Source organism: Cetorhinus maximus, chromosome 1 (assembly GCF_964194155.1).
Source record: "Cetorhinus maximus chromosome 1, sCetMax3.hap1.1, whole genome shotgun sequence".
NCBI classification, from domain to species: Eukaryota; Metazoa; Chordata; class Chondrichthyes; order Lamniformes; family Cetorhinidae; genus Cetorhinus; species Cetorhinus maximus.
In genome coordinates, this window is record NC_135879.1 from 237,095,431 (window position 1) to 237,122,657 (window position 27,227).

Genomic DNA, 27,227 nt, shown 5'->3' on the forward strand with positions numbered 1-27,227 from the left:
ATGAGATATTTATGAAAAATAATAACACATAAATCACATATAGATCACCTCTGAATTGAGAGAGAATTAAATTAACATCTCCGTAGAACATAATAAAAGTTGATGCTTGGCTTATTTCATGTTTTTGTAATGTAACCTTGTTGTGACACAATGGTTTCCCTGTAAGTCATCTCATTTGTTTGGAAGATGGAGCTCTCTGCTCAGTGACTTCTAATAAGCTTTGTCTGATGTCTCACTTAGCATTCCTGTCTCAATTGATCCCTTGGGTGTAGAGGCTTGAGGGACAATCGAATTGACTGGTTGATAGAGGGAAAGGGATGCAGAGAAAATCTCTTTCACCTGGTGGTGGGGGGGCATCCAGAACAGGGGGACATGATCTTAAAATTAGAATTAGGCCATTCAAAAGTGAAATCAGGGAAAACTTCATCACAAAGTCTAGCGGAAGTCTGATCGCTCTCTCAAAGAATTTCTGCCAGTCGATGGGAGCTTTCAAAACTGCGACTGTTAGGTTCGCGTATCAAGTGACGTGGTTCAAAATGAGGTTGAGGTACAGGCCAGGCATGAATCCAACTGAGGACCAAAGGAAGGTATTGGAAGAGGATCTTGGTAACATGATGGTGTAGACAAGACAAAAAGTGGCAGATAGAATTCATTGTCACTAAATGTGAGGGGTTACAAGGGCAGGTCAGAGGCTAGGAATCCTGTGGAGAGTAACTCACCTCCTGACTCCCCAAAGCCTGTCCACCATCTACAAGGCACAAGTCAGGAGTGTGCTGGAATACACCCCACTTGCCCGTTTGAGTGCCGCTCCAACATCACTCAAGAAGCTTGACCCAATCCTGGCAAAGCAGTCGGCTTGATTGGCACCTCATCCACAAACATTCACTCCCACCACCACCGGCGCACAGTAGCAGCAGTGTGTACCATCTACAAGATGCACTGCAGGAATTCACCAAGGCTCCTTAGGCAGCACCTTCCAAACCCACGACCACTACCATCTAGAAGGGCAAGGGCAGCAGATACATGGGAACACCACCACCTGGAAGTTCCCCTCCAAGTCACTCACCATCCTGACTTGGAAATATATCGCCGTTCCTTCACTGTTGCTGGGTCAAAATCCTGGAACTCCCTCCCTAACAGCACTGTGGGTGTACCTACGTCATAGGGACTGCAGTGGTTCAAGAAGGCAGCTTCTTGAGCAACTTGTCAAGGGCAATTAGGGATGGGCAATAAATGCTAGAGAGCCAGCAATGCCCACATTGCATGAATTGATAAAAAAATGATTGAATGACCTGCTCCTGTTCCAATGGCCTCGAAAGGATCTCCAGTTTTATCATATCATTGCTGCCACAATTAGAATGACCACACTGTTTGCCACAGAACAACACTTCAACTCAATTTCCTTTGGAGTATTTTCTGTTAAGAATCAGAGTTCTTTACAAATGTAAATTTCCTGTTTCCTGAGGGAAAGCTGAATGATGTTTGCATGGCAAAGGGATTTGGGGCTTCAGATGAACAAGACATTAAAAACAGCGAACCAAGTGTATACAGCAGTAACAAAAGACACAGCTAACGGAACACTACATCTTATAACAAAAGGAGTATGAGATATAAGTTAAGATGAAATAGAAATCTGTACAAAAGATTAGTAAGACCACAGTTGGAGTCCAGTGTCGAGGTTAGGGCTGTATACTATCGTAAGAATTTTGAGGCAATAAAGGAAATATAACACATTGCGTATGCACAGGACAAACAGTGAGCCTATATAAACCTGCTAAACTCAGTCCATATATACAGGCCTAATACAGCCCATCCATTCAGCCCGTACACACAGACTGCACATGTACAGCCCAAACACAGTTCATATGTTCACAAGGTAAGGCCAGCAAATTTCATTCTCTAGATGAAGATGGGAAAGAAATCTGCCAACCTTACCCAGCCTGTCCTGAATGTGACTCCAGACCCACACAATGTGGTTGACTCTTAATTGCTGTCTGAAATAGCCGAGCAAGCCACTCAGCAACATAAATACTGTGGCCACAAGAACAGGTCAGAACCTTAAATCTTGATGCATGGTGGCAACGGTGTATAGCATATACAAAATGCACTGCAACAACTTGCCAAGTCTCCTGCAACAGACAAAATTGCAACCCCTACCACCTAGAAGGACAAGGGCAGCAGATGCATGGGAATACCACCCCCTTCAAGCCACACAAACTTCTGACAGGGAACTATATTGCTGCTCCCTCATTATCACTGTGTTAAAATCCCGGAACTCCCATCCTAACAGCACTGCTGGTGTACCTACACAACACTGACCATCATTTCAAATGGCGGCTCACCTCCACCTTCTCAAGGGCAATGAGGGATGGGAAGCAAATGCTGGCTTTGCCTGTGAAACTCAGATACCATGAAAGAATTTTAATTAAAACAAACACAACTCATTTATGCGGCCAAAAATAGCTCATCCATATAGGTAAATGCAACCCATCTATAGAGGCCAAACCCATCCATAACTGTAGGCCAAGCACAGCCTTTCTGAATGGCCCATAGGTTCAGTGCATCTGAGCAGCTTATTCATATAATCACTGACGGTGCAGCTCCTCTCTCAGCAGCCTGTACACATGTCCCCCACCTCTCAAGTGTCTGCAGCGAGGAGTGAAAATGACAAGTGGCAATACAGCTTAAACGTGTTGGCCCTCATGCTCCATTGTATCTTTCACTTTTGTAGTTCTTGCCCACAATATGACCAATGCAGATTCTACAGCAACAGGAGTTCCAAAATACTATAGCAACATCTCTAAATGAGTCACATGCGTAATATGAATGGGGTCAAAGTGCAAAGATGCTATTTTATAGCTCATAGCAAATAAATGACTTTCATTGCCCTTTGCAAATAATAATCTGTGAATACACATCTGTGGGATCAGTCCAACACCTCATTAATACTGCTTGTTGCATTAAACATCAACACCTCCAACATTTCTCACAAGCATTTTACTGTCTGTAGCAATTGTTATTGTTTAGACGGTGGCGTAGTGGTAATTTCGCTGGACTAATAATCCAGAGACCCAGGCTTATGATCTGGGGACACAGGTTCAAATCCCACCAGGGCAACTGGTGAAATTTGAATTCAGTTAATAAATCTGGAATATAATGCTAGTCTCAATAATGGTGACCATGAAACTATCATCGATTGTCACAGAAACCCATCTGGTTCACTATTGTCCTTTAGGGAAGGAAATCTGCCGTCCTTACCTGGCCTGGCCTACATGTGATTCCAGGTTCTCAGCAATGTGGTTGGCTCTTAACTGCCCTCTGAAATGACCAAGCAATCTCAGTTTAAGGGCAGTTAGGGATGGGCAACAAATGCTGGCCTTGCTAGCGACGCCCACATCGCATGAAAGAATTTTTAAAAATTGTTCCTTTTCATTTTTTTTTGTTTCCCTTAATGCCCTTTGTGTAGGAATGTGTGACATTGGTGAGGGGTTTTAACAGAAAACAGAGAACTTAAATTGTTAACTCATTTTCTTAATGGTCTCCAGGCTCTGTGCATAAGAACATAAGAAATAGGAACGGCCCCTCGAGCCTGTGCCACCATTCCATAAGATCATGGCTGATCTTCTTGTGTTGCGCTTTCCACATTCCCGCCTAACCCCAATAATCTTTCTTTCTCTTGCCTAACAAGAATCTATCTACCCCTGCTTTAAAAATATTCAATGACCCCGCCTCCACCACCTTCTGAGGCAGAGAAATCCAAAGTTGCACAACCCTCTGAGAGAAAAGAATTCTCCTCATCTGTCCTATAAGGCTGTACCCTAATTTTAAAACAATGCCCCCTAGTTCTGGACTCACCCATAAGAGAAAACATCCTTTCGACATCCACCTTGTCAAGGCCGTTCAGGATCTTGTATCGTTCAATCAAATCACCCCTCACTCTTCTAAACTCCAGTGGAAGCAAGCCCAGCCTGTCCAACCTTTCCTCATAAGACAACCCACTCACTGCAGCTATCAATCTAGTAAACCTCCTTTGAACTGCCTCCAATGCATTTACATCCTTCCTTAAATAAGGAGACCAAAACTGCACACAGTATTCGAGATGCGGTCTCACCAATGCCCTGTATAACTGAAGCATAATGTCCTTACTTTTATGTTCAATCCCTCTCGTAATAAAGGATAGCATTCCATTAGCCTTCTTAATTACATGCTGCACCTGCATATTAACCTTTTGGTGACTCACTAGAGCACCTAGATCCCTTTGCACCCCAGAACTATGTAAGTAATACTCTGCTTTTTTGTTTTTCCTGCCAAAGTAAAACAACTTCACATTTTCCCACATTGAACTCCATTTGCCAGATCTTTGCCCACTCACTCAACCTATCTCTATCCATCTGCAGCCTCCTCATGTTCTCTTCACAACATACTTTCCTACCTATCTTTGTGTAATCTGCAAATTTAGCAACCATGTCTTCACTCCCCTAATCTAAGTCATTGATGTAAACCGTTAAAAGTTGAGGCCCCAGTACAGACTCCTGTGGGATTCCACTAGTCACATCCTGCCAATCAGAAAAAGACCCATTTATGCATACTCTCTGCTTTCAGCCAGCCAGCCAATCTTCTATCCATGCCAATACGTTACCCACTACACCATGTGCTTTTATTTTCCGTAATGACCTTTGATGTGGCACCTTATCAAATGCCATCTGGAAATCCAAGTACAGACTCCCCCTTATCCATTGTGCATGTTACTCCTTCAAAAAACTCCAATAAATTGGTTCAACATGATTTTCCTTTCACAAAACCATGCTGATTCTTCCCTATTGCCTTGAGCTCTTCTAAGTGCTTAATACACTGAGCCAAGAGGCCTTGGATCGGACCTGTTGGCAGCTCACTACTTATGTTTTTCCACAGTGTCAGACAAACTCTATGTTAAGGAGTTCAAAAGATAATTGGAGTTGCAATGAGGCTGCTCAAACTCATTACATTTAGAACATTGTCAGATAAAGCTTTCATCCGATGGCTGTTCTTTTGAATTTGAGTAAAGGTTGCTGTGTTGAACTAATTTGCTGCCCAAGTGCCAGAGTCCCTTGTACCAACCCAGGGACCACCAGGATCGAGAGGTAATGCAACTTTTTCCAGCCCAAAATAACATCCAGATTGTAGAGATGAAAGCACTTTGTGCCAACCCAGCGCAGCACCCAGGGATGGACAGGGTAGCAAATCAGGGCAAATCCAATTTGGCCAATTACTGCCCCATCAGTCTAGTTTCAATCATCAGAAAAGTGGTGGCTGGTGTCGTCGACAGTGCTATCAAGTGGCACTTACACAGTAATAACTTGTTCATTGACGCCCAGTTTGGGTTCTGTCAGGGCCACTCAGCTCCTGACCTCATTACAGTCTTGTTCCAAATGTAGACAAAAAACCCAAATTCTAGAGGAGAGGTCAGAGTGATTGCCCTTCACCAAGGTTCACTGATGATTGCACAGCTTTTAGTTCCACTCTCAACTCCACAGATAATGAAACAGTCCATGCCAGCATGCAGCAAGACCTGGACAACATCCAGGCTTGGACTGATAAGTGGCAAAGAACGTTCATGCCACATAAGTGTCAGGTAATGACCATCTTCTATAAAGGAGAGTTTAATCCTTGACAACCAGTGACATTACCATCGCCGAATCCTCCATTATCAAAATGCTAGGGGTTAGTATTGACCAGAAACATAACTGACTGAGCCATATAAATACTGTGGGTAGCATCTTTCATTCTCAGCAGGTGTCTTGCTCACTGCCTGAAAAAGCGACGAGACACCAGTGCTGACTCTGGGGTGAAAGGCCCACCATCAGGCAGTTAAGTGGACAGTTGCGGGCCTTCCTGCAGGCTGGAGGAAGATGACTTCCTGCCTGCTAGGAGCTGCCAGCCAATCAGGGGTCGGCAGCTCTTGCACTTGGCAACACCATAGCGGAGGTCGTGGCTGCTGCCAGAACAACACCCCCCAGAGTCTCAGGATTGTGGGGCAACCCAGGAAAAAGTTAAGTGCTGTTGGAGTGGGTCTAGCAGGGTGGGGAGTCGTGGGGAAACGGTGGCCATGGGGGTCAGCAGCAAGGACAGGAGGGTGGCTGTCAGCGGCCACCCCCTTGCCACATGTCCATGCCCTTAATCATGCACAGATTAATGCAGATCGAGGGACATCCCTCAAGCACCCATCCCCACCTCCTCGTCCTCCCCCCCACCACCCCCCGCCCCACTCCAGCTGACATGCGGTTTTACCAGTTATTTTACCAGCATGTCGGCAGGCCGGTCTGGAGCTGGGAAGATTGCAGCAGAGGTGGGAAGAGGCCCTGAGGTGGTCATTAATTGGCCACTCAAGGGAGTCAAATGGAGGTAAAGCGGGAAGGTCGAGCATGGGCCTTCCTGCCCAGAACTTAATACCCATGGAGGCGGGAACACGTGGGGTATCAGTCCCGATGTCAACCAGCCAATTAGAGGCATGGTAGCAGTGTGGTTATGTTACTGGACTTGCCCCAGATTAATGATCCAAAGACAGAATTTCAAATCCTACCACGGCAGCTGGGGCATTTGAATTAGATTAAATAAATCTAGAACGAAAAGCTGCTATCAGAAACAGTGACCATGAAGCTACCAATTGCTGTAAAAACCCAAACAGCTCCTTAACGTCCTTTAAGGAAGGAAATCTGTCATCCTTGCCTAGTCTGCTGTAGGTCTGGAGGCAAATATAGGCCAGACTCTTAACTGCCCTCTGAAATGGCCTAGCAAGCTGGTTGTATTCAAGAATTCACCGGTAATTTCTTAGGGGAAATTAGGTATAGGAAGCTATGCTGGCCTTTCCAGCGATGCCCACATCCCATGAATGAATATGAATGAAAGTGCTTCATTGGCACCCATTCACTGTCACCTTAAACGTACGTTTCCTCCACCACCGACTCTCACTGGCAGCAGTGTGTATCGTCTACAAGACACTGCAGCAACTACAAACTGCACCTTACATCTGTGAGGCAGAGAACTACGTGGATAGTACGTTTAGATAGGCGATCACGCCGCGGTTAGGAGCATACAGGCAGTTAGGGAATGGGTGACCACCAGGCAGTCTAAGAAAACCATGCAGGTAGTGCAGGACTCCCCTGAGTCGATCTCGCTCACTAACTGGTTTTCCATTTTGGATACTGGTGAGGGCAATGCTTACTCAGAGGATTGCAGCAAGAGCCAAGTCCATGGCAGCACGGGTGACTCAACTACACAGGAAGGAAGAAAGAAGGGTGGGAAGGCAACAGTGATAGGGAATTCAGTAGTGAGGGGGTCAGACAGGCATTTCTGCAGCAGTAAATGTGAATCCAAGGTGATGTGTTGCCCTCCCCTTGCTGGTGCCAGGGTCAAGGATACCACAGCAGCTGCTTCTGCGGGAGGGTGAACAGCCAGAGGTCGTGGTTCACACTGGTACCAACGACATAGGTAGGAAGAGGGATGAGGTCCTGAAAGCAGATTTTAGGGAGTTAAGAAAGTTCATTAAAAAGTAAGGCCTCAAAAGCTGTAATCTCAGGATTGCTCTCGGTGCCACATGCTAGTGAGCATAGGAGTAGAAGGATTGAGGGACTGAACATGTGACTTCAGTATTGGTGTAGGAGGGAGGGCATTAGATTTCTGGGGCATTGGGACTGGTCCTGGGGGAGGTGGGATCTGTACAAAATGGACAGGTTGCACCTTAGAAGGACTGGGACTAACATGATTGCAGGGAGATTTGCTAGTGCTGGTGGAGAAGGTTTAAACTTAGATTGGCAAGGGGGTGGGAACCTGAGCAGGAGCTCAGATTGAAGAGAAGCCAAGCTGGTAATAGGAGGTAGAAAAGTCATCAGCAAAATTAGAAGGCAGACAAAACAAAGGCTAGCAACAAATATGTTCATAATGTGGAATAGTGTTAAAAAGACAATATAAAGGGCACTCTATCTGAATGCACATAGCATTCCATAAGACCATAAGACATAGGAGCAGAAATTAGGCCATTCGGCCCATCGAGTCTGCTCCGCCATTCAATCGTGGCTGATAAGTTTCTCAACCCCATTCTCCTGCCTTCTCCTCGTAACCTTTGATCCCCTTACCAATCAAGAACATATCTATCTATTTGCAACAAGGTAGATGATTTGAAGATGCAAATAGGATCAATGGATATGATTTAATTGCCATTGCAGAGACATGGTTACAGGGTGACCAGGATTGAGAACTGAATATTCAGGGACATTTGCCATTTAGAAAGGATAGGCGAGGGGAAAAGGAGGTGGGGTAGCACTGTTAATAAGGGATGGAGCAGTACATCGAGGAGCCAACTAGGGATCAGGCTATTTCAGATTTAGTAGGGGGAAGGAGACTGTAGTATAATGGTATTGTCACCGGACTAGTAATCCAGAGACCCAGGGTAATACCCTGGGGACCAAGGTTCGAATCCCACCATGGCAGATGGTGAAATTTGAATTCATAACCCAGCCTATTTGATAATAGAAATTGATAACCTTTGCCAATTGTCATAAAAACCCATCTGGTTCACTGCTGTCCTTACCTGGAATGGCCTACATGTGACTCTCAAGGGCAACTAAGGAAGGGCAATGAATGAATTAAAATGAGAAAGGGCTAGTCACTAACTTTACAAAAGAACAAAGAAGTTAAAGATTGCATTAGATCAAAGGAAGTGGCATATAAGGTTGCCAGGAAAAATGGTAAGCCCGAGGATTGGGAGCAATACAGAATCCAGCAAATGATGACCAAGAAACTGATATAAAGAAAGAGAAAAAAGAATATGAATGCAAGCTGGCGAGGAACATAAAGCTGGACTGTAAAAGCTTCTTTAGGTATTTGAAAAGGAAGGGGACAAAGGAAAAGGACAGATGTAGGCCCATTACAGGCAGAGACAGGAGAATTCATAATGGAGAATAGAGAAATGACAGAGAAACTAAACAACTACCTTGTGTCAAATATAAAAGCAAAATACTGTGGATGCTGGAAATCTGAAACAAAAACCGAAAATGCTGAGAAAACTCAGCAGGTCTGACAGCATCTGTGGAGAGAAAAAAACAAAGTTAACATTTTGAGTCTATATGACCCTTGTTACCTTGTGTCTGTCTTCACAAAGGAAGATACTGAGAATCTCCCAGAAATACTAGGGAACCAAGGGACTTGTGAGTCTGAGGAACTGAAAGAAATTAGTATTAATGAAGAGGTAATACTCATTAAATTAGTTAGATTAAAGGTTGATAAATCCCCTGAACCAGATGAGATTCATCCCAGAGTACTGAAGGAGGTGGCTATAGAAATACTGGATGCATTGGTGGTTATCTTTCAAAATTCTATCGATTCTGGAAATGTCACTGCAGACTGGAAAGTAGCAAATATACCCCCACTATTTAAGAAGGGAGGGAGGGAGAAAACTGGACTACAGACCAATGAAGCTCAACGCAAACTGGAGGAACAGCACCTCATCTTCCAACTAGGTACTTTACAGCCTTCCGGACTTAATATTGAGTTCAACAATTCCAGATTATGAACTCTCTTCTCCATCCCCACCCCCTTTCTGATCCCCCTTTTTCTAATAGTTTATCATTTTTTTACAACTATATTTTTTTCTTTTCCCTCCTATTTTTAAATTTATTTCAATCTATTGTTTCATCTCCACTTTTTAGCCCATTTCGATCCCTTCCCCCCACCCCACCCCCACTAGGGCCATCTGCCACTAGCTTGCTTCCCTTAATGTCCCCATTAGCACATCCTTTAGATAATATCACCACCGTCAACACCCCTTTGTCCTTTTGTCTATGACATCTTTGGCAGTCTCTCCTTGGCCTCCACCTATCACTGGCTCCCTATCGAGCTCTCCTGTCCCACCCCCTTCAACTCATTTCTATATGCCTTAGTTCTGATGAAGGGTCATATGGACTCGAAACGTCAACTGTATCCCTCTCTGCAGATGCTGTCAGACCTGCTGAGTTTTTCCAGGTATTTTTGTTTTTGGACTACAGACCTGTTAGTTTGACATCAACAGTAGGGAAACTGTTAGAATCCATTATAAAGGCTGTGATAACTGGACACTTGGAAAATAATGATATGATTGATTAGAGTCAACATGGACTTATGAAAGGAAAACCATGTTTGACAAACCTGTTGGAGTTTTTTGAGGATGTTACTTGTGGCATAACCAAAAAGAACCAGTGGATGTGGTGTATGTGGATTTTCAGAAGGCTTTTGATAAGGTCCCAAACAGGAGATTAGTAAACAAAATTAGAGCATATGGGATTGGAGGTAATATATTGGTGTGGGTTGAGTGTTTGTTAACAGATAGAAAACAGAGAGTAGGAATAAATGGATCATTCTCAGGATGACAGGCTGTTACTATTGGGGTACCACAAGGATCAGTGCTGGGGCTACAGCTGTTCACAATCTGTATAAATGATTTGGATGTGGGGACTAAATGTAATATTTCCAAATTTGCTGATGACACAAAACTAGGTGGGAATGCGAGTTGTGAGGAGGGTGCAAGGTGATTTGGACAGGCTAAGTGAATGGGCAAGAACTTGGCAGATGGAATATAATGTGAATAAGTGCGAAGTTATTCACTCTGGTATAAAAAACAGAAAGGCAGTGTATTTCTTAAACGGTGAGAGGTTGGGAAGTGTCGATGTCCAAAGGGACCTGTGTGTCCTTGTTCATGAATCATTAAAAGAATTCTCCATCCCAGAGGGCTGTGGAAACACAGCCATTGAGCATGTCCAAGACAGAAATTGATAGATGGGCCAAATAGCCTACTCCTATTTCTTATGCTCCTAACTCACCAAGCCTCCTTCAACAGCACCTTTCAAACCCGCAACCTCTACCACCTAAATAGACAAGGTCAGTAGATAGGTGTGAACATCACCACCTGCAAGTTCCCCTCCAAGACACACGCCATCATGGCTTGGAACTATATTGCCGTTCCTTCATTGTTACTGGGTAAAAAACCCTAAAAGCACTGAGAGTGTACCTACACCACATGGACTGCAGCAGTTCAAGAAAATAGCTCCTTTTCAAGGGCAATTAGGGATGGGCAATAACTTATGGCCTTGCCAGCAATACACACAGCCCGTGACAAAATAAATAAAAATTTTAAAAGCATTGAAAGCACCTTATACCAACCAGGACTCCGCTCAGGGCTCAGAGATGGTGAAAGATGCATGTATATTGATTTCCCTGAGCTGACGGTTTTTAATCACACTTGCTTCGAGAGGTAAAATGACATTCTCTTAAGACCTCTGCGCCGATCGTCAAAGTTACAAATTGTTTGCTCCTTTAGCTCAGCTGATTAGATCTAACCCTGACAAGCCCTTAACTCAGCAAATCATACCTTGTGTGTATTCATGGGAAAACAGAGAAATCAAATGCTACAAGAAGACTGACAAGCACTAAAGAGGCTAGTGGATTTAATTAGCAGGCCTATTAAGAGAAATTACAGCTATTACCTCAGCTGCATCTGGGTAGATCTGCACAAGTCTTCATGTCTCAGTGCCATTTAGGTGACCAATTACAGGAATAAATATCACAGGCACGTCTGAAGGAGCTCATGGCTGCTAAATTTAAATGTTAATTTGCCTCTCTCATTATTGATTTACATTTGCTAATATAATGTCTGGAACGCATGTGTTTTTACTTGCCCTAATTATCTTGGTTTGGAATAGGGGCCCATTTCATGATGAAATCTCCTGTTGGGAGTCCAGCAGACAGCTGCAGATACCTGTGGGACAACTCCCTCTGTCACTGGAAGATGAGAGAGAAAGCTCTCAGTCTGTTGGAGAACTGGCTGGACTAGGTTCCAGCCACCTGGTAGCCCGGCAGCTGTGGAGTGAGCTCGCTTGAAAGCAGTCTGTGAATGCATGAAGTGGTTCACTACAGATGCTTCCTGCCAGGTGATGTGGAATCAGCCGGGTCCATTTCTCTTGGACATCTGGCCTGGGTAAACTGAGGGAGCGGTAACAGTCTCAAAATGGAAGTTGGTAGCCTTGCTACCCCACTGTTGACCAGTGATGTGGCCGGCTCCATTTTGAAAGAGGGTCAACCCTTGTGCGGGCAACCTGCTTGCTCATTTCAGCCTTGTTCAAACCACAGTGTTCTCCAGCTAAACAGCGGGACAAATGGAGCCATCGCCTTTAGCCTCCCACTATAAACACATTCTAGCATCAAACAGGAGGGTGGGGTGGTGGAAATTTGTGAATTGGAAAGCAAGAGCGAAAAAAGAGAAAGCAAGAACTTGCATTTCTATAGCACCTCTTACATTCTCAGAAAGTCCCAAAGTGCTTTCCAGCCAACGAAGGAATTTGAATTGTGGTCACTGTTACAACGTAGGCAATGCAGCAGCTAAGTTGCACATAGCCAACTCCCACAACAGCAATGTGATAATGACCAGATAATGCGTTCTTTAGTGACGACTGAAGGATAAATATTGGCCAAGGTGCCAGGGAGAACATTTCTTCTATCCTGTGCAATATTGCTGCAGGATTTTTTGTGTCCAAAAAGGAGGGCAGACAGGGCCTTGGTTTGCTATCTCGCCATTAAATTAATTGAGTTCTCATCATCAAAAGTGCAGCACGCCCTCACTGGGGGGGACAACCTGGATTTTACGCTCAAATCTCCGGAGTGGAACTTGAACCTATGATCTTCTTATGCAGAGGTGAGAGAGCTGCCCATTCAAGCACAGCTAACACTGCCAGATTAATGACCAGATGGTGTCGAAGGTGACCCCTCAATGTGTTACTGGTTGCTAGGCAGTTGATGCTGCTTATTGAGAATGTATAATATTTAAATATTGTTGTTAATGAATTAGAATTAAACCTTTTCTTCTCTTATTTCTGATTCTCAGTTTGAGGATGAAATTATCAAAAACTTGGACCACGAAGTGGAAGGCGGTCGAGGAGATGAAGAGTACAAGCAACTCTTTGAAAGCATGTGAGTTCATTATAGGGTCTTCTGTGTCTGTTTTAATGACATTATGGATACGTAAGATGGACCCAAATGGGGGAGAATTTTTTTTTAGGCCCATTTACGGGCCTGAGCTGGGCCCCACGCTTTGAGTGTGCTCCCCTCAAGCAGGAGGCCCAAGATCAGCCTGAAAGTAGAGCCTCGGGCCTCCTGGTCATTATTTGAGGGAGCTGCCAATGCTTGTCACTCCTCATCTGCAGATAGTTCACCAATTTTATAAAGATGGATGTTGGGAGGTTTGCCTTGCCAGCCTGTGGAGGAGGAGACCACGACCAGGGGATTGATCGGGGGCTCAGTGGCGATCCCGAGAGTACTGTAAGGCTCCATTTCACTCTGAGATAACTGAGTCATTGGCCGGGTTGTGGTGGGACCCGCCACGGGAGAGTCGGCAGCCCAGCCAAAAGTCTGTCGATTTTCGGCAGGACCGAACGGTCCCGGTGGCGGGCGGGGCCGGAAAATCCCGCCCATTGGGTGGAATTTAATGCCCTTCCCATGGTGAGTTCATTAGTGAAGGGGACCCGCCACCTCCTCACCCCCAACCCCAATTAAGTCAGTGGAGGGAAGGCCTGCGGGGCAGTTAATACCCACTTAAGAGCCTCATCCCACCACCGCCTGTGTTAACCCAGCGGTGGACTGGGGGCTCACCATGCAGGAGGCACAACATGCAAACCTTTTCGGTTTTGCTGGTGGGCTCCTGGGGAGGCGACGGGCTCCTTGTTCAAAGGCTCTCAATGCCTAATCAAGGAACCCGGCATCAGGAAAGGGGGGCTGGGGGAGGGGGAGGGGGGGTGAGGTGGTAGCTGAAAGCCACACCCCTGCTTTTGTTGCCAAACCCCCTCCTCCCCCACCCGCCATCACTAACCTGTGGCCTGGGATCCAGCGACAATACTGGGTCTCGGTGTGGGGTGTAGGTACTGGCAGCAGTCACCACCTCCCAGTGGCACTGCCGTTCAATAGAGTTGTTGGCCAGTCAGAGGCAGGCAGGACATCTGACCCAGGGGCCCTTGATCCTGGTGGAAGGCCCGTCGCTCTCCAGTTCGGCAGGCCTTCCCAAAAAAAAGGCAACGCACGCCTCTCACCAGCTTTCCAGCCAGCGGACGACACCCCCATCGCCTCCATTACATCTCGCCCATTCAGTTATCTCTGGCATTCGTGTGCCTTCAGTTACTCACTTCCTTAAGAACATGGGAACAGAAATGGCCTCTGACCGCTGTTCCACCATTCAATGAGATCAACTGCTACCCCCTTAGGCCTGCCTTTCCCCCATATCCCTTGATACCTTTGGCTAACAAAAATCTATCAAATCCACAATTTAAAATTAATGTTTGATCGAGCATCAATTGCCACTTGTGGACAAAGATTCCAAACCGCTATCAATATTTGGGTGAAGAAGTGTTTCCAAATTTCACCCAGAATCACAGAATCTTTACAGTGCAGAAGGCCATTCAGCCCATTGAGTCAAACTCCTAAAAGTGTGGATCTAATCATTTGACTATATCCCCTAGACCTGTACTCTACAACCTGCAGAAAGAATTTCTCTGCATCAGCCCTAACTGTTCCCCTGGATATCTTGAATAGTTTGATCAAACTACCTCTTAGCCGTCCAAATTCCAGGGAATACAAATAAAACCAAAAATTCTGGAAAAACTCAACAGGCCTAGCAGCATCTGTGGAGAGAGAAACAGAGTTAACGTTTTGAGTCCGTATCACTCTTCTTCAGAGTTCTGAAGAGAAGTAGAAGGGCGCTGGATTTTATACTGTTTAAGAGGGGGTGGAACAGGAAGAGCAAAACAGAAGGTCAGTGACAGGTGGGACCTCGGGAGAGGTTGACAAAGATGTCATGGACACAAGACAAAGGGAGTGTTAATGTTAGTGTAAAGAATAAACACGGTGTTGATAGTGGCATAAAGGCAAGACAGCAGAATGTGTTAATAGCAGAACAAGGGTCAGCACTCTGTGAAAGCACCACATAAAAACAAGTGACAGATGGCCCTGCGGGAGGCTGGAGTGGGGGGTTGGGGAGAAAGGATAGAAGGATGAAAAAAAATATTAAAAATGAATAAATAAATAATAAAAATAATACAAATAAAATAATTCGATTAAGAAAGGGGTACAGATGGAAGAGAGAATTCGTTGCCTGAAGTTGTTGAACTCGGCGTTAAGTCCAGAAGGCTGTAAAGTGCTCCACAAAGCGCTTTGTGGAGCACTTTCACTCAGTCCACAAGCGTGATCCAGACCTCCCTGTCGTTTGCTATTTCAACACACCACCCTGCTCTTATGCCCCTATGTTCATCCTTTTAGATTCCTGGGACATTGGGACCGGTTCTGGTGGAGGTGGGACCAGCACAAACTGGACGGGTTACACCTGGGCAGGACCTGGACTGATGTCCTGGGGGGAATATTTGCTAGAGTAGTTGGGGAGGGTTTAAACTAAAATGTCAGGGGAATGGGAACCTATGCAAGGAGTCAGAGGAGGGGGAATCAAGGACAAGAACAAAAGACAGAAAGGGGAATAAGAAAAGTGATAGGCAGAAAAATCAAGGGCAAGAATCAAACAGGGCCTCAGTGAAAAATAGTGGGAATGGGACAAGTAATGTTAAAAAGACCAGCCTTAAGGCTTTGTGCCTTCATGTGAGGAGCATTCACAATAAAGTGGATGAATTAACCACACGAATAGATGTAAACAGGTATGATATAGTCGGGATGACGGAGACATGGCTACAGGGTAACCAGGGATGGGAACTAAGCATCCAGGGATATTCAGTATTTAGGAAGGGCAGACAAAAAGGAAAAGGCAGTGGAGTTGCATTGCTGGTTAAAGAGGAAATTAACGCAATAGCGAGGAAAGATATTAGCTCCAACGATGTGGAATCTGTATGTGTAGAGCTGAGAAACACTAAGGGGCAAAAAACATTAGTGGGGGTTGTATATAGACCCCCAAACTGTAGTGGTGATTTTGGGAATGGCATTAAACAGGAAATTAGAGACGCATGCAATAAAGGAACATCTGTAATTATGGGTGACTTTAATCTGCATATAGATTGGGCAAATCAAATTAGTAACAATACCGTAAAGGAGGAGTACATTTGGGATGGTTTTCAGGACCTATACGTTGAGGAACCAACTAGAGAACAGGCCATCCTAAACTGGGTATTGTGTAATGAGAAAGGAATAATTGGCAATCTAGTTGTGCGAGGCCCCTTGGGGATGAGCGACCATAATATGATAGAATTCTTCATCAAGATGGAGAGTAATGATTCTGAGTTGATTCTGAGACTAAGGTACTGAATCTTAATGAAGGAAACTATGATGGTATGTGGCGCGAGTTGGCTATGATGGATTGGGAAACATTACTTAAAGGGAGGATGGTGGTTAGGCAATGGCAAATATTCAAAGAGCGCGTGGGTGAACTGCAACAATTGTTTATTCCTGTCTGGTGCAAAAGTAAAATAGGAAAGATGACCAAACCATGGCTTACAAGGGAAATTAGAAATAGTATTAGATCCAAGGAAGAGGCATACAAATTGGCCAGATACAACAACAGACCTGAGGATGGGGAGCACTTTAGAATTCAGCAAAGGAGGACCAAGGGATTGATTAAGAAGGGGAAAATAGAGTATGAGAGTAAGCTTGCAGGGAAGATAAAAACTGACTGTAAAAGTTTCTGTAGGTATGTGAAGAGAAAAAGATTGGTGAAGACAAATGTAGGTCAATTACAGTGAGAAACAGGGGAATTCATAATGGGGAATAAAGAAATGGATAACCAACTAAATACATACTTTGTTTCTGCCTTCATAAAGGAGGACACAAATAACATATCAGAAATGTTGGGAAACATAGGGTTTAGTGAGAGGGAGGAACTGAAAGAAATCAGTATTAGTAGGGAAATGGTGTTGGAGAAATTGATGGGATTGAAGGCTGATAAATCCCCAGGGCCTGATAATCTACATCCCAGAGTACTTAAGGAAGTGACCCTAGAAATAGTGGATGCATTTGGTGGTCATCTTCTGAGATTCTATAGACTCTGGAACAGTTCTTACAGATCGGAGGGTAGCTAATGTAACCCCGCTACTTAAAAAGGAAGGTAGAGAGAAAACAGGGAATTATAGACCAGTCAGCCTGACGTCCGTAGTGAGGAAAATTCTAGAGTCCATTATAAAAGATTTAATAGCCGAGCACATGGAAAACAGTGGCAGAATCGGAGAGAGTCAGTATGGATTTACGAAAGGGAAATCATGCTTGACAAATCTACTGGAATTTTTCGAGGATGTAGCTAGTAGAGTTGATGAGGGGGAGCCAGTGGATGTGGTTTATTTGGATTTTCTGAAGGCTTTTGACAAAGTCCCACATAAGTGATTTGCGTGTAAAATTAAAGCGCATGGGATTGGGGGTAGTGTATTGAGATGGATAGAAAACTGGTTGGCAGACAGGAAACAAAGAGTAGGAATAAACGGGTCTTTTTCCGAATGGCAGGCAGTGACTAGTGGGGTACCACAGGGATCGGTGTTGGGACCCCAGATATTCACAATATATATTAATGATTTAGATAAGGGAATTAAATGTAATATCTCCAAATTTGCTGATGACACAAAGCTGGGTGGGAGGGTGAGCTGTGAGGAGGATGCAAAGATGCTTCAGTGTGATTTGGACAAGCTGAGTGAGTGGACAAATGCAGTATAATGTGGATAAATGTGAGGTTATCCATTTTGGTAGCAAAAACAGAAAGGCTGATTATTATCTGAATGGCTATAAATTGAGAGAGGGGAATGTGCAACGACACCTGGGTGTCCTTGTACACCAGTCGCTGAAGGTAAGCATGCAGGTGCAGCAGGCGGTAAAGAAGGCAAATGGTACGTTGGCCTTCATAGCGAGAGGATTCGAGTACAGGAACAGGGATGTCTTGCTACAATTGTACAGGGCCTTGGTGAGACCACACCTGGAATATTGTGTGCAGTTTTGGTCTCCTTATCTGAGGAAGGATGTACTTGCTATAGAGGGAGTGCAGCGAAGGTTTACCCAACTGATTCCTGGGATGGTGGGACTGACATATGAGGAGAGATTGAGTCGGTTAGGAGTATATTCAAAGGATATGGGGAGAAAGCGGGAGCAGGCTATTGAGTTGGATGATCAGCCATGATCATAATGAATGGCGGAGCAGGCTCGAAGGGCTGAATGGCCTACTCCTGCTCCTAGCTTCTATGTTTCTTTACTCTTTACCGCTATTATTAACACTCCCTCTGTCTTGTGTCCGTGACATCTTTGTCAATCACTCCTGAGCTCCCCTTCACTGACCTTCTATTTTGCTCCACCTGCTCCACTCCTCTTAAACAGTATAAAATGCACCACATTTCTACTTCTCTTTAGCTCTGACGAAGTCATACAGACTCGAAACGTTAACTCTGTTTCTCGCTCCACGGATGCTGCTGGACCTGCTGAGTTTTTCCAGCGTTTTCTGTTTTCATTTCAGATTCCCAGTATCCGCGGTATTTTGCTTTTAAACATTATTTTACTCTCGTTTGTGTAGCCTTTCCTCAAAATTTAACCCTTGGACTCCAGGTACAATTCTGCACTCCCTCCAATGTCAATATATCCTTCCTGAGGTGTGGTGGCCAGAACTGCTCACAGTTGGGCAAGTAGGGTGTTGACCCATCCGTCTCAAGAGAAAGTGCCCGCAAAGGTGGGATCCTCATTGCTGGGGGGGTGGGGGGTACGGTCCGGGTGCAGGCTGGAGCCAGGCCAGCTGTCTCAGGAAGAAGTGCAGAGACCGCCACGGGCTGCAGGGTGAGGAGGAGGCCTGTTTGATCAGTCCGCCTTGGTGCCGTGGGACTTTGACCCAGTTAAAATAAAAACACAAAGGCCCTCCAGCCCTCCCCCCCACTACACCCCCTTCACCCTCCAAACACACTCCATGTCCCATCCGTGCCACCTTATGCCTCCTATGCACCTCCTGTGTCCCCTCATGCCTTCTATGCCAAGCTCCACTCTTCCACCCAGCCCTATGGCACCTCACGCCCTCTATGCCAAGCTCTAACTTTCCGTCCATCCCCGATGTCACCTCACGCCCCTTATGCCAAGCTCCGCCCTGCCATCCGCCCCCTTATGGCCTCACATGTCCCTATACCAAGCTCTGCCCTTCCACCTACCCCCATGACCCCTCATATCCCTATGCCAAGTTGTTGCCTTCCACCCACCCCACAGGCCCCTCATGACCCCTATGCCAAGCTCAGTCTTTCAACCCACCCCCTCAGGCACTCATACCCCCTATGCCAAACTCTGCCCATCCACCTGCCTGCTTAGGCCCCTCATGCCCCCTGTATACCGCTAACCACCCAATATGGCCCCTCATGGCACTTATACCAAGCTATGACGCTTCCATGCCCATTTACCCACTGAACAGTTTCTAGAACCATAGTGTGCAATGGCATGTGTAAAAAAAGTTTGAAAAAAAGCAATTAATTGATAACTTTCTCCTCTGCTTGAAAGAAAAGCGTGGACTTCAAGCTGATAAAAGTGTCAATTGTCAGGACTCGTTAAAGTTTAAAAAAAAACACAATCCTTTGAAACTACTGAGCTTGCGTAAACAAACATTGTGAAATTGCACAGATCAGAGAGCCTGAGCTGTCAATCAGACAATGTTTCCTCTGGGGCTATGCTATACTATACGTACTATACTAGTTGTCTAGTTTGCCCTGGGGGGGCATGAGAAGCAAGAAGGGTTGTTTGGGGGGCCTTACCTAGAGATGGGGGCATGACGGGTTGTAGGGATTTTTTGGAGGCATTGCCTTGGCATTGGTTTTGAAGGGCCACAGGGGTTGTGCAGGGGACCTTACCTTTACATGGGGGAGTGGAAAGAGGAGCTATAAGGGTGGGTGGGAGGCATGAGGTGGCATGGATGGGGCACGGTGGGTGTGTTGGGGGTGAGGGAGTGTGAGGGGTGAGGGCTGGAGGCCCATACAGTTTTTATTATAACTGGAATGAGGTCCCACAGCACCGAGCCAGGCCTTTTAAGCAGCCCGCCCTGGCACCGGGCAGCCCCTTGGCTGCTTCCGACCTCTTTCCCAGGTTGGCTAGCCTGACTCCAGCCTGCACCTGCCGCCTGGCCATGCACTTTCTCCTGGGGTGGGCAGGCCAAGCCAGGAATTTTCCCAACTCTCGCCACCCGCCTCGATGATGAAAATCCAGGCCATAGTGCCAGCCTGGCTCAGAGGGCAGTCTCTGAGTCAGCAGGTTCAAGTCCCACTCTAGACTTGAGCAAACAAAATCTAGGCTGCGATTCCAACGCAGTACTGAGGGTGTCATACAGACTCGAAAGGTTAACGGTTTCTCTCTCCACAGATGCTGCCAGACCTGCTGAGTTTTTCCAGCATTTTATGTTTTTATTTCAGACTTCCAGCATCTGCAGTATCTTGCTTTCAGCCATTGAGTTATATCATTGCTGAGCTGCCTTAGTTCCATTTACCCACCTTAGCTCCATATCCTTTATACCCTTACCTAACACAAATCTATCGACCCTAGTCAGTTCCAGATTTCTGCTACTCTTTGCATGAAAAAATGAACCCTGATTTCACCCCTGAATGGTTTAGCTCTAATTTAAGTCTATAGCCTTGGATTCCCCCACCAGATGAAATAGGGTATCTGTATCCACCCCACCAAATCTCATGTAGGTCACCCCTCAGCCTTTTAAACTCAAGTTGAAATTATTCTCACTGAAGAAATCCCAGAATAGGAAAGACCATTAAGCCTCTTAAATCCACTCCACCCAGGGCCACATACAATTCTACATTGAGACTCTCCCTGCCCTCAAACACCCAACCCTATTAGTATTTGTAATCCCCCTTCTCAATGAATGTTTATTCAACTTCAACAGCAGCAATTTGCAATTATATAGCATCTTTAATATATTGCAATGTCCCAAAGCACTTCACAGGAGAGTTATTAAACAAAATTTGACACCGAGCCTCATTAGGTTTGTTCAAAGAGTTTTTTTTTAAAGAAGTGCTGTAAAGGGAGGGAGGGTGGTGGAAAGGGAAAGTTAAGGAGGGAAGTCTGTTGCCTAGGGCCCAGGCCGCTTAAGACCTGGCCACCAATGGTTTAGCAAGAGGCCCAGATTAGAGTGCAGAGTTCTCAGAGGATTGTTGGACTAGAGGAGATTACAGAGATTTGGTGGGGGGGCGGGGTGCAGTGTGGAATCAAGGATGAGATTTGAAACATTTCTTCATAGAAGTGTCAGTTGCCCTTAAATCAACCCCCTGGCTCTGTGAGTCAGCCCACAGCTCCATTATCCTGGGTAGGGCAAGACACAACGAGTAACAAAGATGTGTTTATGGTGGCATTGTTGAGGGAACAGCATTGTCCTGGACATTGGGAGAACTTCCTGCTTAGAAAATATCAGAGCGGAGTTTAAAAAGCTGGGAGAAATTTACAACTCACAAGTCTGGAGGTGTAAAAATTATATGAAACTTAACGTTACGAATTTGTGTTTACAATGTGCTGCCTTGTTTAGAATTCTGGTGCATACACTTCACAAGTTACCAACAATTTACAATGATCTCTGCCAACCTGCAGGGGAATTATATTACGTAGCATTAAATAGTATGTACAATATGGAATAAGGGCTATTTTATGTCAGTGTTTGTGCTCCATATGAGCCTCCTCCCACCCCACTTCATCTTTCCATATCAACATTTCCTTCTATTCCTTTCTCCCTCCTATACTTACCCAGCTTCCCCTTAAAATGCATCTACGCTATTCACCTCAACTACTTCATGTGGTGAAGGGCTGCACATTCTCACCACCCTCTGGGTAAAAAAGTTTCACTTAAGTGGATTATTGGATTTATCAGTGATTATCTTATATTTATGGCCCCTATTTTTAGCAGTCGTCATATTTTGTTTACATCGACTCTATCACTTGCCAAAACTGCTCCAGCTAAGTTTGAACTCTCTGTTCACCGTCTCTCCTCTCAGCTTCAGTCCTCACCGCCTTGTTGTTCATCAAGTACATTATTAGGTTCCAGCTCATTGGGATCATTAGAATTTTGAGCTCAGCTCTCTAGTTATGGTGTCAGTTTAGTTGTCTTCAACTCTACCCTCCCAAGTCCAAAATATCCCACCTGTAGTACAAGGTCTAGAGCTACATGGGAAAATTCTCCCTGAATGGTTCCCCACATGTGGCTTGATCAACATTTCGTACGTCACTTCCAGGGACACGTTCTGCTTTTTTGTTTGATTTACTTCATGCTGTCAACAATGTGCTCATGATTTCAGCAATTTACCAACAAATGTGCTCAGATCCCCCTCCTAAGTTGTGCTGCTTAACCTTTTTCCCCAATTATCATCAGTTTGCATTTGTTCATGAAACATTTGTCACAGTGAAGCCCAATGCAAACTGGAGGAACAGCACCTCATCTTCTGACTAGGCACTTTACAGCCTTCCGGGCTGAATATTGAATTCAACAACTTTAGATCTTAAACTCCCTCCCCCCATCCCCACCCCGTTTCTTCCCCCTCCCTTTTGTTTTTTTCAATAATTTATATAGATTTTTCTTTTCCCACCTATTTCCATTATTTTAAAATCTACAACTAATACCTTGTCAGTCTTTCCACCCCACCCTCACTAGAGCTGTACCTTGAGTGTCCTGCCATCCATTCTTAATTAGCACATTTTCTTAGATAATATCACCACCTTCAACACCTCTTTGATCCTTTTGTCTGTGATATCTTTTGATTATCTGCTCCTATCACTGCTTGCTTGTCCCTACAACCACCCCTCCCCACCTTCAACTTCTCTCTCCCCCGCCCACCTTAAACCAGCTTATATTTCACCCCTCTCCTAACTATACTCAGTTCTGTTGAAGGGTCGTGAGGACTCGAAACATCGACTCTTTTCTTCTCCATCGATGCTGCCAGACCTGCTGAGTTTTTCCAGGTAATTCTGTTTTTGTTTTGGATTTCCAGCATCCGCAGTAGTTTTTTGTTTTTACATTTGTCACTTGTCAGCCCAGCTTTCTCATCTTCTAAAATTTAGATCTTATTGTAATTGGCTCACCAATTCCCTGTCAATTGTGACCTCACCTCCTAGTTTGGTACCATAAGTAAACCTAGATCCCTTCATTTCTGTCCCCAATTCAAAACCATGTTAGCAAAAATGAGTCAAGACACTGATCCCCAATTTGCTGTCCTTTTCCATGATGTCACTGGTTCATGTATAGATAACCTTTATTACCCCCTCACTCAACCACTTTCCAAGATCAGCCTGTATTGTCGACTGTATTCACTGCTCCCAATGCCATCTCCCCTACATTGGGGAGACTGAACTCAGACTGGGTGACCGCTTTGCGGAACACCTTCAGTCTGTCCGCAAGCAGGACCAGGCCTCCCTGTCGCTTCCCATTTCAACACTCCACCCTGCTCTCATGCCCACATGTCCGTCCTTGGCCTGCTGCATTGTTCCAGAGAAGCTCAACGCAAACTGGAGGAACAGCACCTCATCTTCCGATTAGGCACTTTACAGCCTTCCGGACTGAATATTGAGTTTAACAATTTCAGACCAGGATCTCTCACCTCCCTCTTGACCCCCTTTTTTCATCGAATTTTTAATTAAGTTATTTACTTTTTTATTTTATATATATATATAACATTTTATTTTATTCTTTTATTTATTTGTCCTTTTTTTAATCCATTTTCCCCAACTCCCACCCCCCCCGCCACCCCCCTCCACCTCCCCTGCCACCACAGACCCCTCCCTCCCCCCATATGGGCCATCTGTCACTTGTTTTTATTTTTTGATTTCACAGAGCACTGGCACTTGTTCTGCTATTAACACATATTGCTATCTTACCTTTATGCCACTATCGTACCATCTTTACTCTTTACACTAACATTAACACTCCCTTTGTCTTGTGTCCATGACATCTTTGGCAATCTCTCCTTAGCTGGCACCTATCCCTGACCTTCTATCTCGTTCCACCTGTTCCACCCCCTCTTAAACAGTATAAAATCCATCACATTTCTACTTCTCTTTAGCTCTGAAGAAGAGTCATACGGACTGGAAACATTAACTCAGTTTCCCTCTCCACAGATTCTGCCAGACCTGCTGAGTTTTTCCAGCACTTTCTGCTTTTATCCACGATCAGACTGTTTGCTTGAACGTTCAATTGCTTCAAAGACATTTATGAATGTCTTTGGCATGGTGCTTATTCATTAGGTAAATTCATTAGCCACTTGTGTTACAGATCAGTATCATTCAACTCTTAGATGTACCTTAACCATTTGATGACAAATAGCAGTCCAATAAGATGTTGAGAAATTTCCTGCCCTCCGCCCTCCTATTTACTTAATTCACAACCTGAATTTTTTTTTTATTCATTCACGGGATGTGGGCATCGGTGGCTGGGCCAGCATTTATTGCCCATCCCTAATTGCCCTTAAGAAGGTGGTGGTGAGCTGCCTTCTTGAACCGCTGCAGTCCATGTGATGTAGATACACCCACAGTGCTGTTAGGAAGGGAGTTCCAGGATTTTGACCCAGCAACGATCAAGGCAATACCAGTTAGTCCGCACGGTTTCATTCCTTATTGACCACAAAAGTGGCCACTTTTGTAATGTAGGATGCATGGCAGCCAATTTGTGCACAGCAAAGTCCCAGAAACAACAATGGGATAATGACCACATAATCCAATTTTATTATTGACATCGGCTGAGGAATGTTTTCTGACCAGAGCAATGGAGAGAGCTGCTCTTCTCTTCTTAAAAACAATGCCAGGGGAAATTTGATGTCCACTTAAGAGAGCAGACAGCATCTTGTTTTGACATCTCATCTGAAAGGACATAGGAGCAGGAGTAGGCCATGTGCCCTCTTGAGCTTGCTCCTCCATTTAACTAGTTAATAGCTAATCTTCTACACAATGCCATTTCCCCATATCCCTTGATGTCTTTAATATCTTTAATGACTTATGAGGAAAGGTTGGACAGACTGGGCCTGTATCCACTGGAGTTTAGAAGAGTGAGGGGTGACTTGATCCCCGTATAAAAGTTCCTGGACAGTCTTGACAAGGTGAACGTGGAAAGGATGTTTCCTTTTGTGGGTGCGTCCAGAACAAGGGGGCACTGTTTTAAAACTAGGGATTGCCATTTTGGGACAGAAATTAGGAGAATTTTTTTCTCTCAGAGAGTTGTACGACTTTGGAATTCTCTGCCTCAGAAGGCGGTGGAGGTGGGTCATTGAATATTTTTAAGGCAGAGGTAGATAGATTCTTGTTAGGCAAGGGAATCAAAGGTTATCAGGGATAGATGGGAACGTGGAATGTGAAACATAAACAGATCAGCCATGATCTTATTGAATGGTGGAGCAGGCTCGAGGGACCACGTGGACTACTTCCACTCCTATTTCGTATGTTCGTAGATCTAGAAACCTATGAATCTCTGTCTTGAACATACTCAAAGACTGAGCCTCCACAGCCCCTTGGGGTAGAGAATTCCATGGATTCACTACTCTCCAAGTGAAGAAATTCTTCCTCATCTCAGTCCTTCGACAGCACCTTCCAAACCTGCAACCTCTACCACCTCGAAGGACAAGGACCTGGAAACACCACCACCTGCAAGTTCCCCTTCAAGTCACTCACCATCCTGACATTTGAAATATATCGCCTTTCCTTCACTGTCACTGGGTCAAAATCCTGGAACTATCTCCCTAACAGCACTGTGGATGTTCCTGCACCATATGGACTGCAACGTTTCAAGAAGGCAGCTCACCCTCACCACCTCAGGGGAATTATGGACGGGCAATAAATGTTGGCCTAGCCAGCGACACTCAAATCCCATGAACGAATATTTTAAAAAGTCCTAAATGACTTATATCTTATTCTGAGACTGCCTCCCCTGGTTCTGGTTCTGGATCTACCCACCCCAACCAGTCAGGGGAAACATCCTTCCTGCATCTACCTTGTCAAGTCTAGATGACAGTATTGAAGTCAGTACTGCACTGTCAAGTGTCAGCCTGGATTATGATGCTCAAGTCTCTGGAGCAGGACTTGAACATATGACGGTCTGACTCACTGGGAGGGTGCAGCAGACTGAGCCACAGCCAATAGGATGTTGCTCAACTTATATTACATTGGCTGAGGACAGGATCAGGTTGGTGGATCCTGGGGTCACACTGCCCAGACTCACACATAAAGAAAGACCCACTTGGCTTATGTACTGGTGCGGAGGACTGCAGGGGAGGTTGGGATTGCTTGTGGCACCAGCTTTGGAAAAGGCATTAAGGAGCAAAAATGCAACATCTTGGAAGAGAAGAAGAGTGGAGAAGGAACTGTAAAGCTGACCTAAATTAGGCTGATGTTCGTCAAAAAAGGTTTTGCTTAAACTTTGACAAAAGAAGATGAAATAGAATGCTCGAGGCACGATCTAGTAGGTTAGAGAAGAGCTTAAAACTGAGCACAAAAGGATCGACAGAGAAAGAAATCGTGAAGGTTGAGAGCTGGAGAGGCTGAAAACATTGGAGTCACTCTCAAACGGATGGGTTGTATTTTCTTCAGCCTGTTTTCGACTGTAAGGCCAGAATTTTACCGTTGGCAGGCTTGCCCGGTGTGCGGGCCTGGGAAACGGACTGCCGACCACAATCAGCCCCCGACCACGATTTCACAACTGGCTGGCCAATTAACGGACAACCAGCGTGAAACGCGTGCTGAAAAGCTCAGTGCTGCCGGGGCCGGGGCCGGGAAGAGGGCGGGCGATGACATTTCCAGAGCGCGGGTAAGCGCTATGGAAAAGATCCCTGAAGGCAGACAGCTGCCTCGGGGAGCTGGAGATCTGACAAAGCTGAAATAAAGGTTTTATAAATAAGGCTGGAAAAAAAAAAGTGTCCATGCATCATAATCAATCACCTGAAAATATAGCTGATAAAAATGCTGTCCACAGACGTTTCTATTTTATTTCATCACAGAAATCTCATCCCGCCCGTGGATGGGGCTTGATGAAAAATGCAAAGGCCGCCTGGCCGATTCACCCGTCCACCAACCGTAAGGTTGGACGGGTAATGAAAAATCGGAGTCAATTGTCTTCTTAATTGTCAGTGGGTGCACTTCCATCTTTTGCGCGCACCCGCCAAATGAAATATTGTGCGATGACGCTCGCCCGATGTCTTCTCACACAATTTTACACCTGATCGGGTTGGGCGGACGCCCGCCCACGTGATGTAAAACTCTGCCCCATAAGACGTTTT

General features: G+C 45.2%; 1 protein-coding gene across 1 annotated transcript in view; it reads left to right on the forward strand.

Annotated features, from left to right (window-relative positions):
• The window catches only part of LOC144688041 (dedicator of cytokinesis protein 2-like), a 1,154,257-nt gene that overhangs the window by 933,937 nt on the left and 193,093 nt on the right, over positions 1–27,227 (forward strand). The window contains exon 34 of the mRNA XM_078554696.1: positions 12,887–12,972. Within this exon, the coding sequence (XP_078410822.1) occupies positions 12,887–12,972 (86 nt within the window). The remainder of the gene's footprint in view (positions 1–12,886; positions 12,973–27,227) is intronic.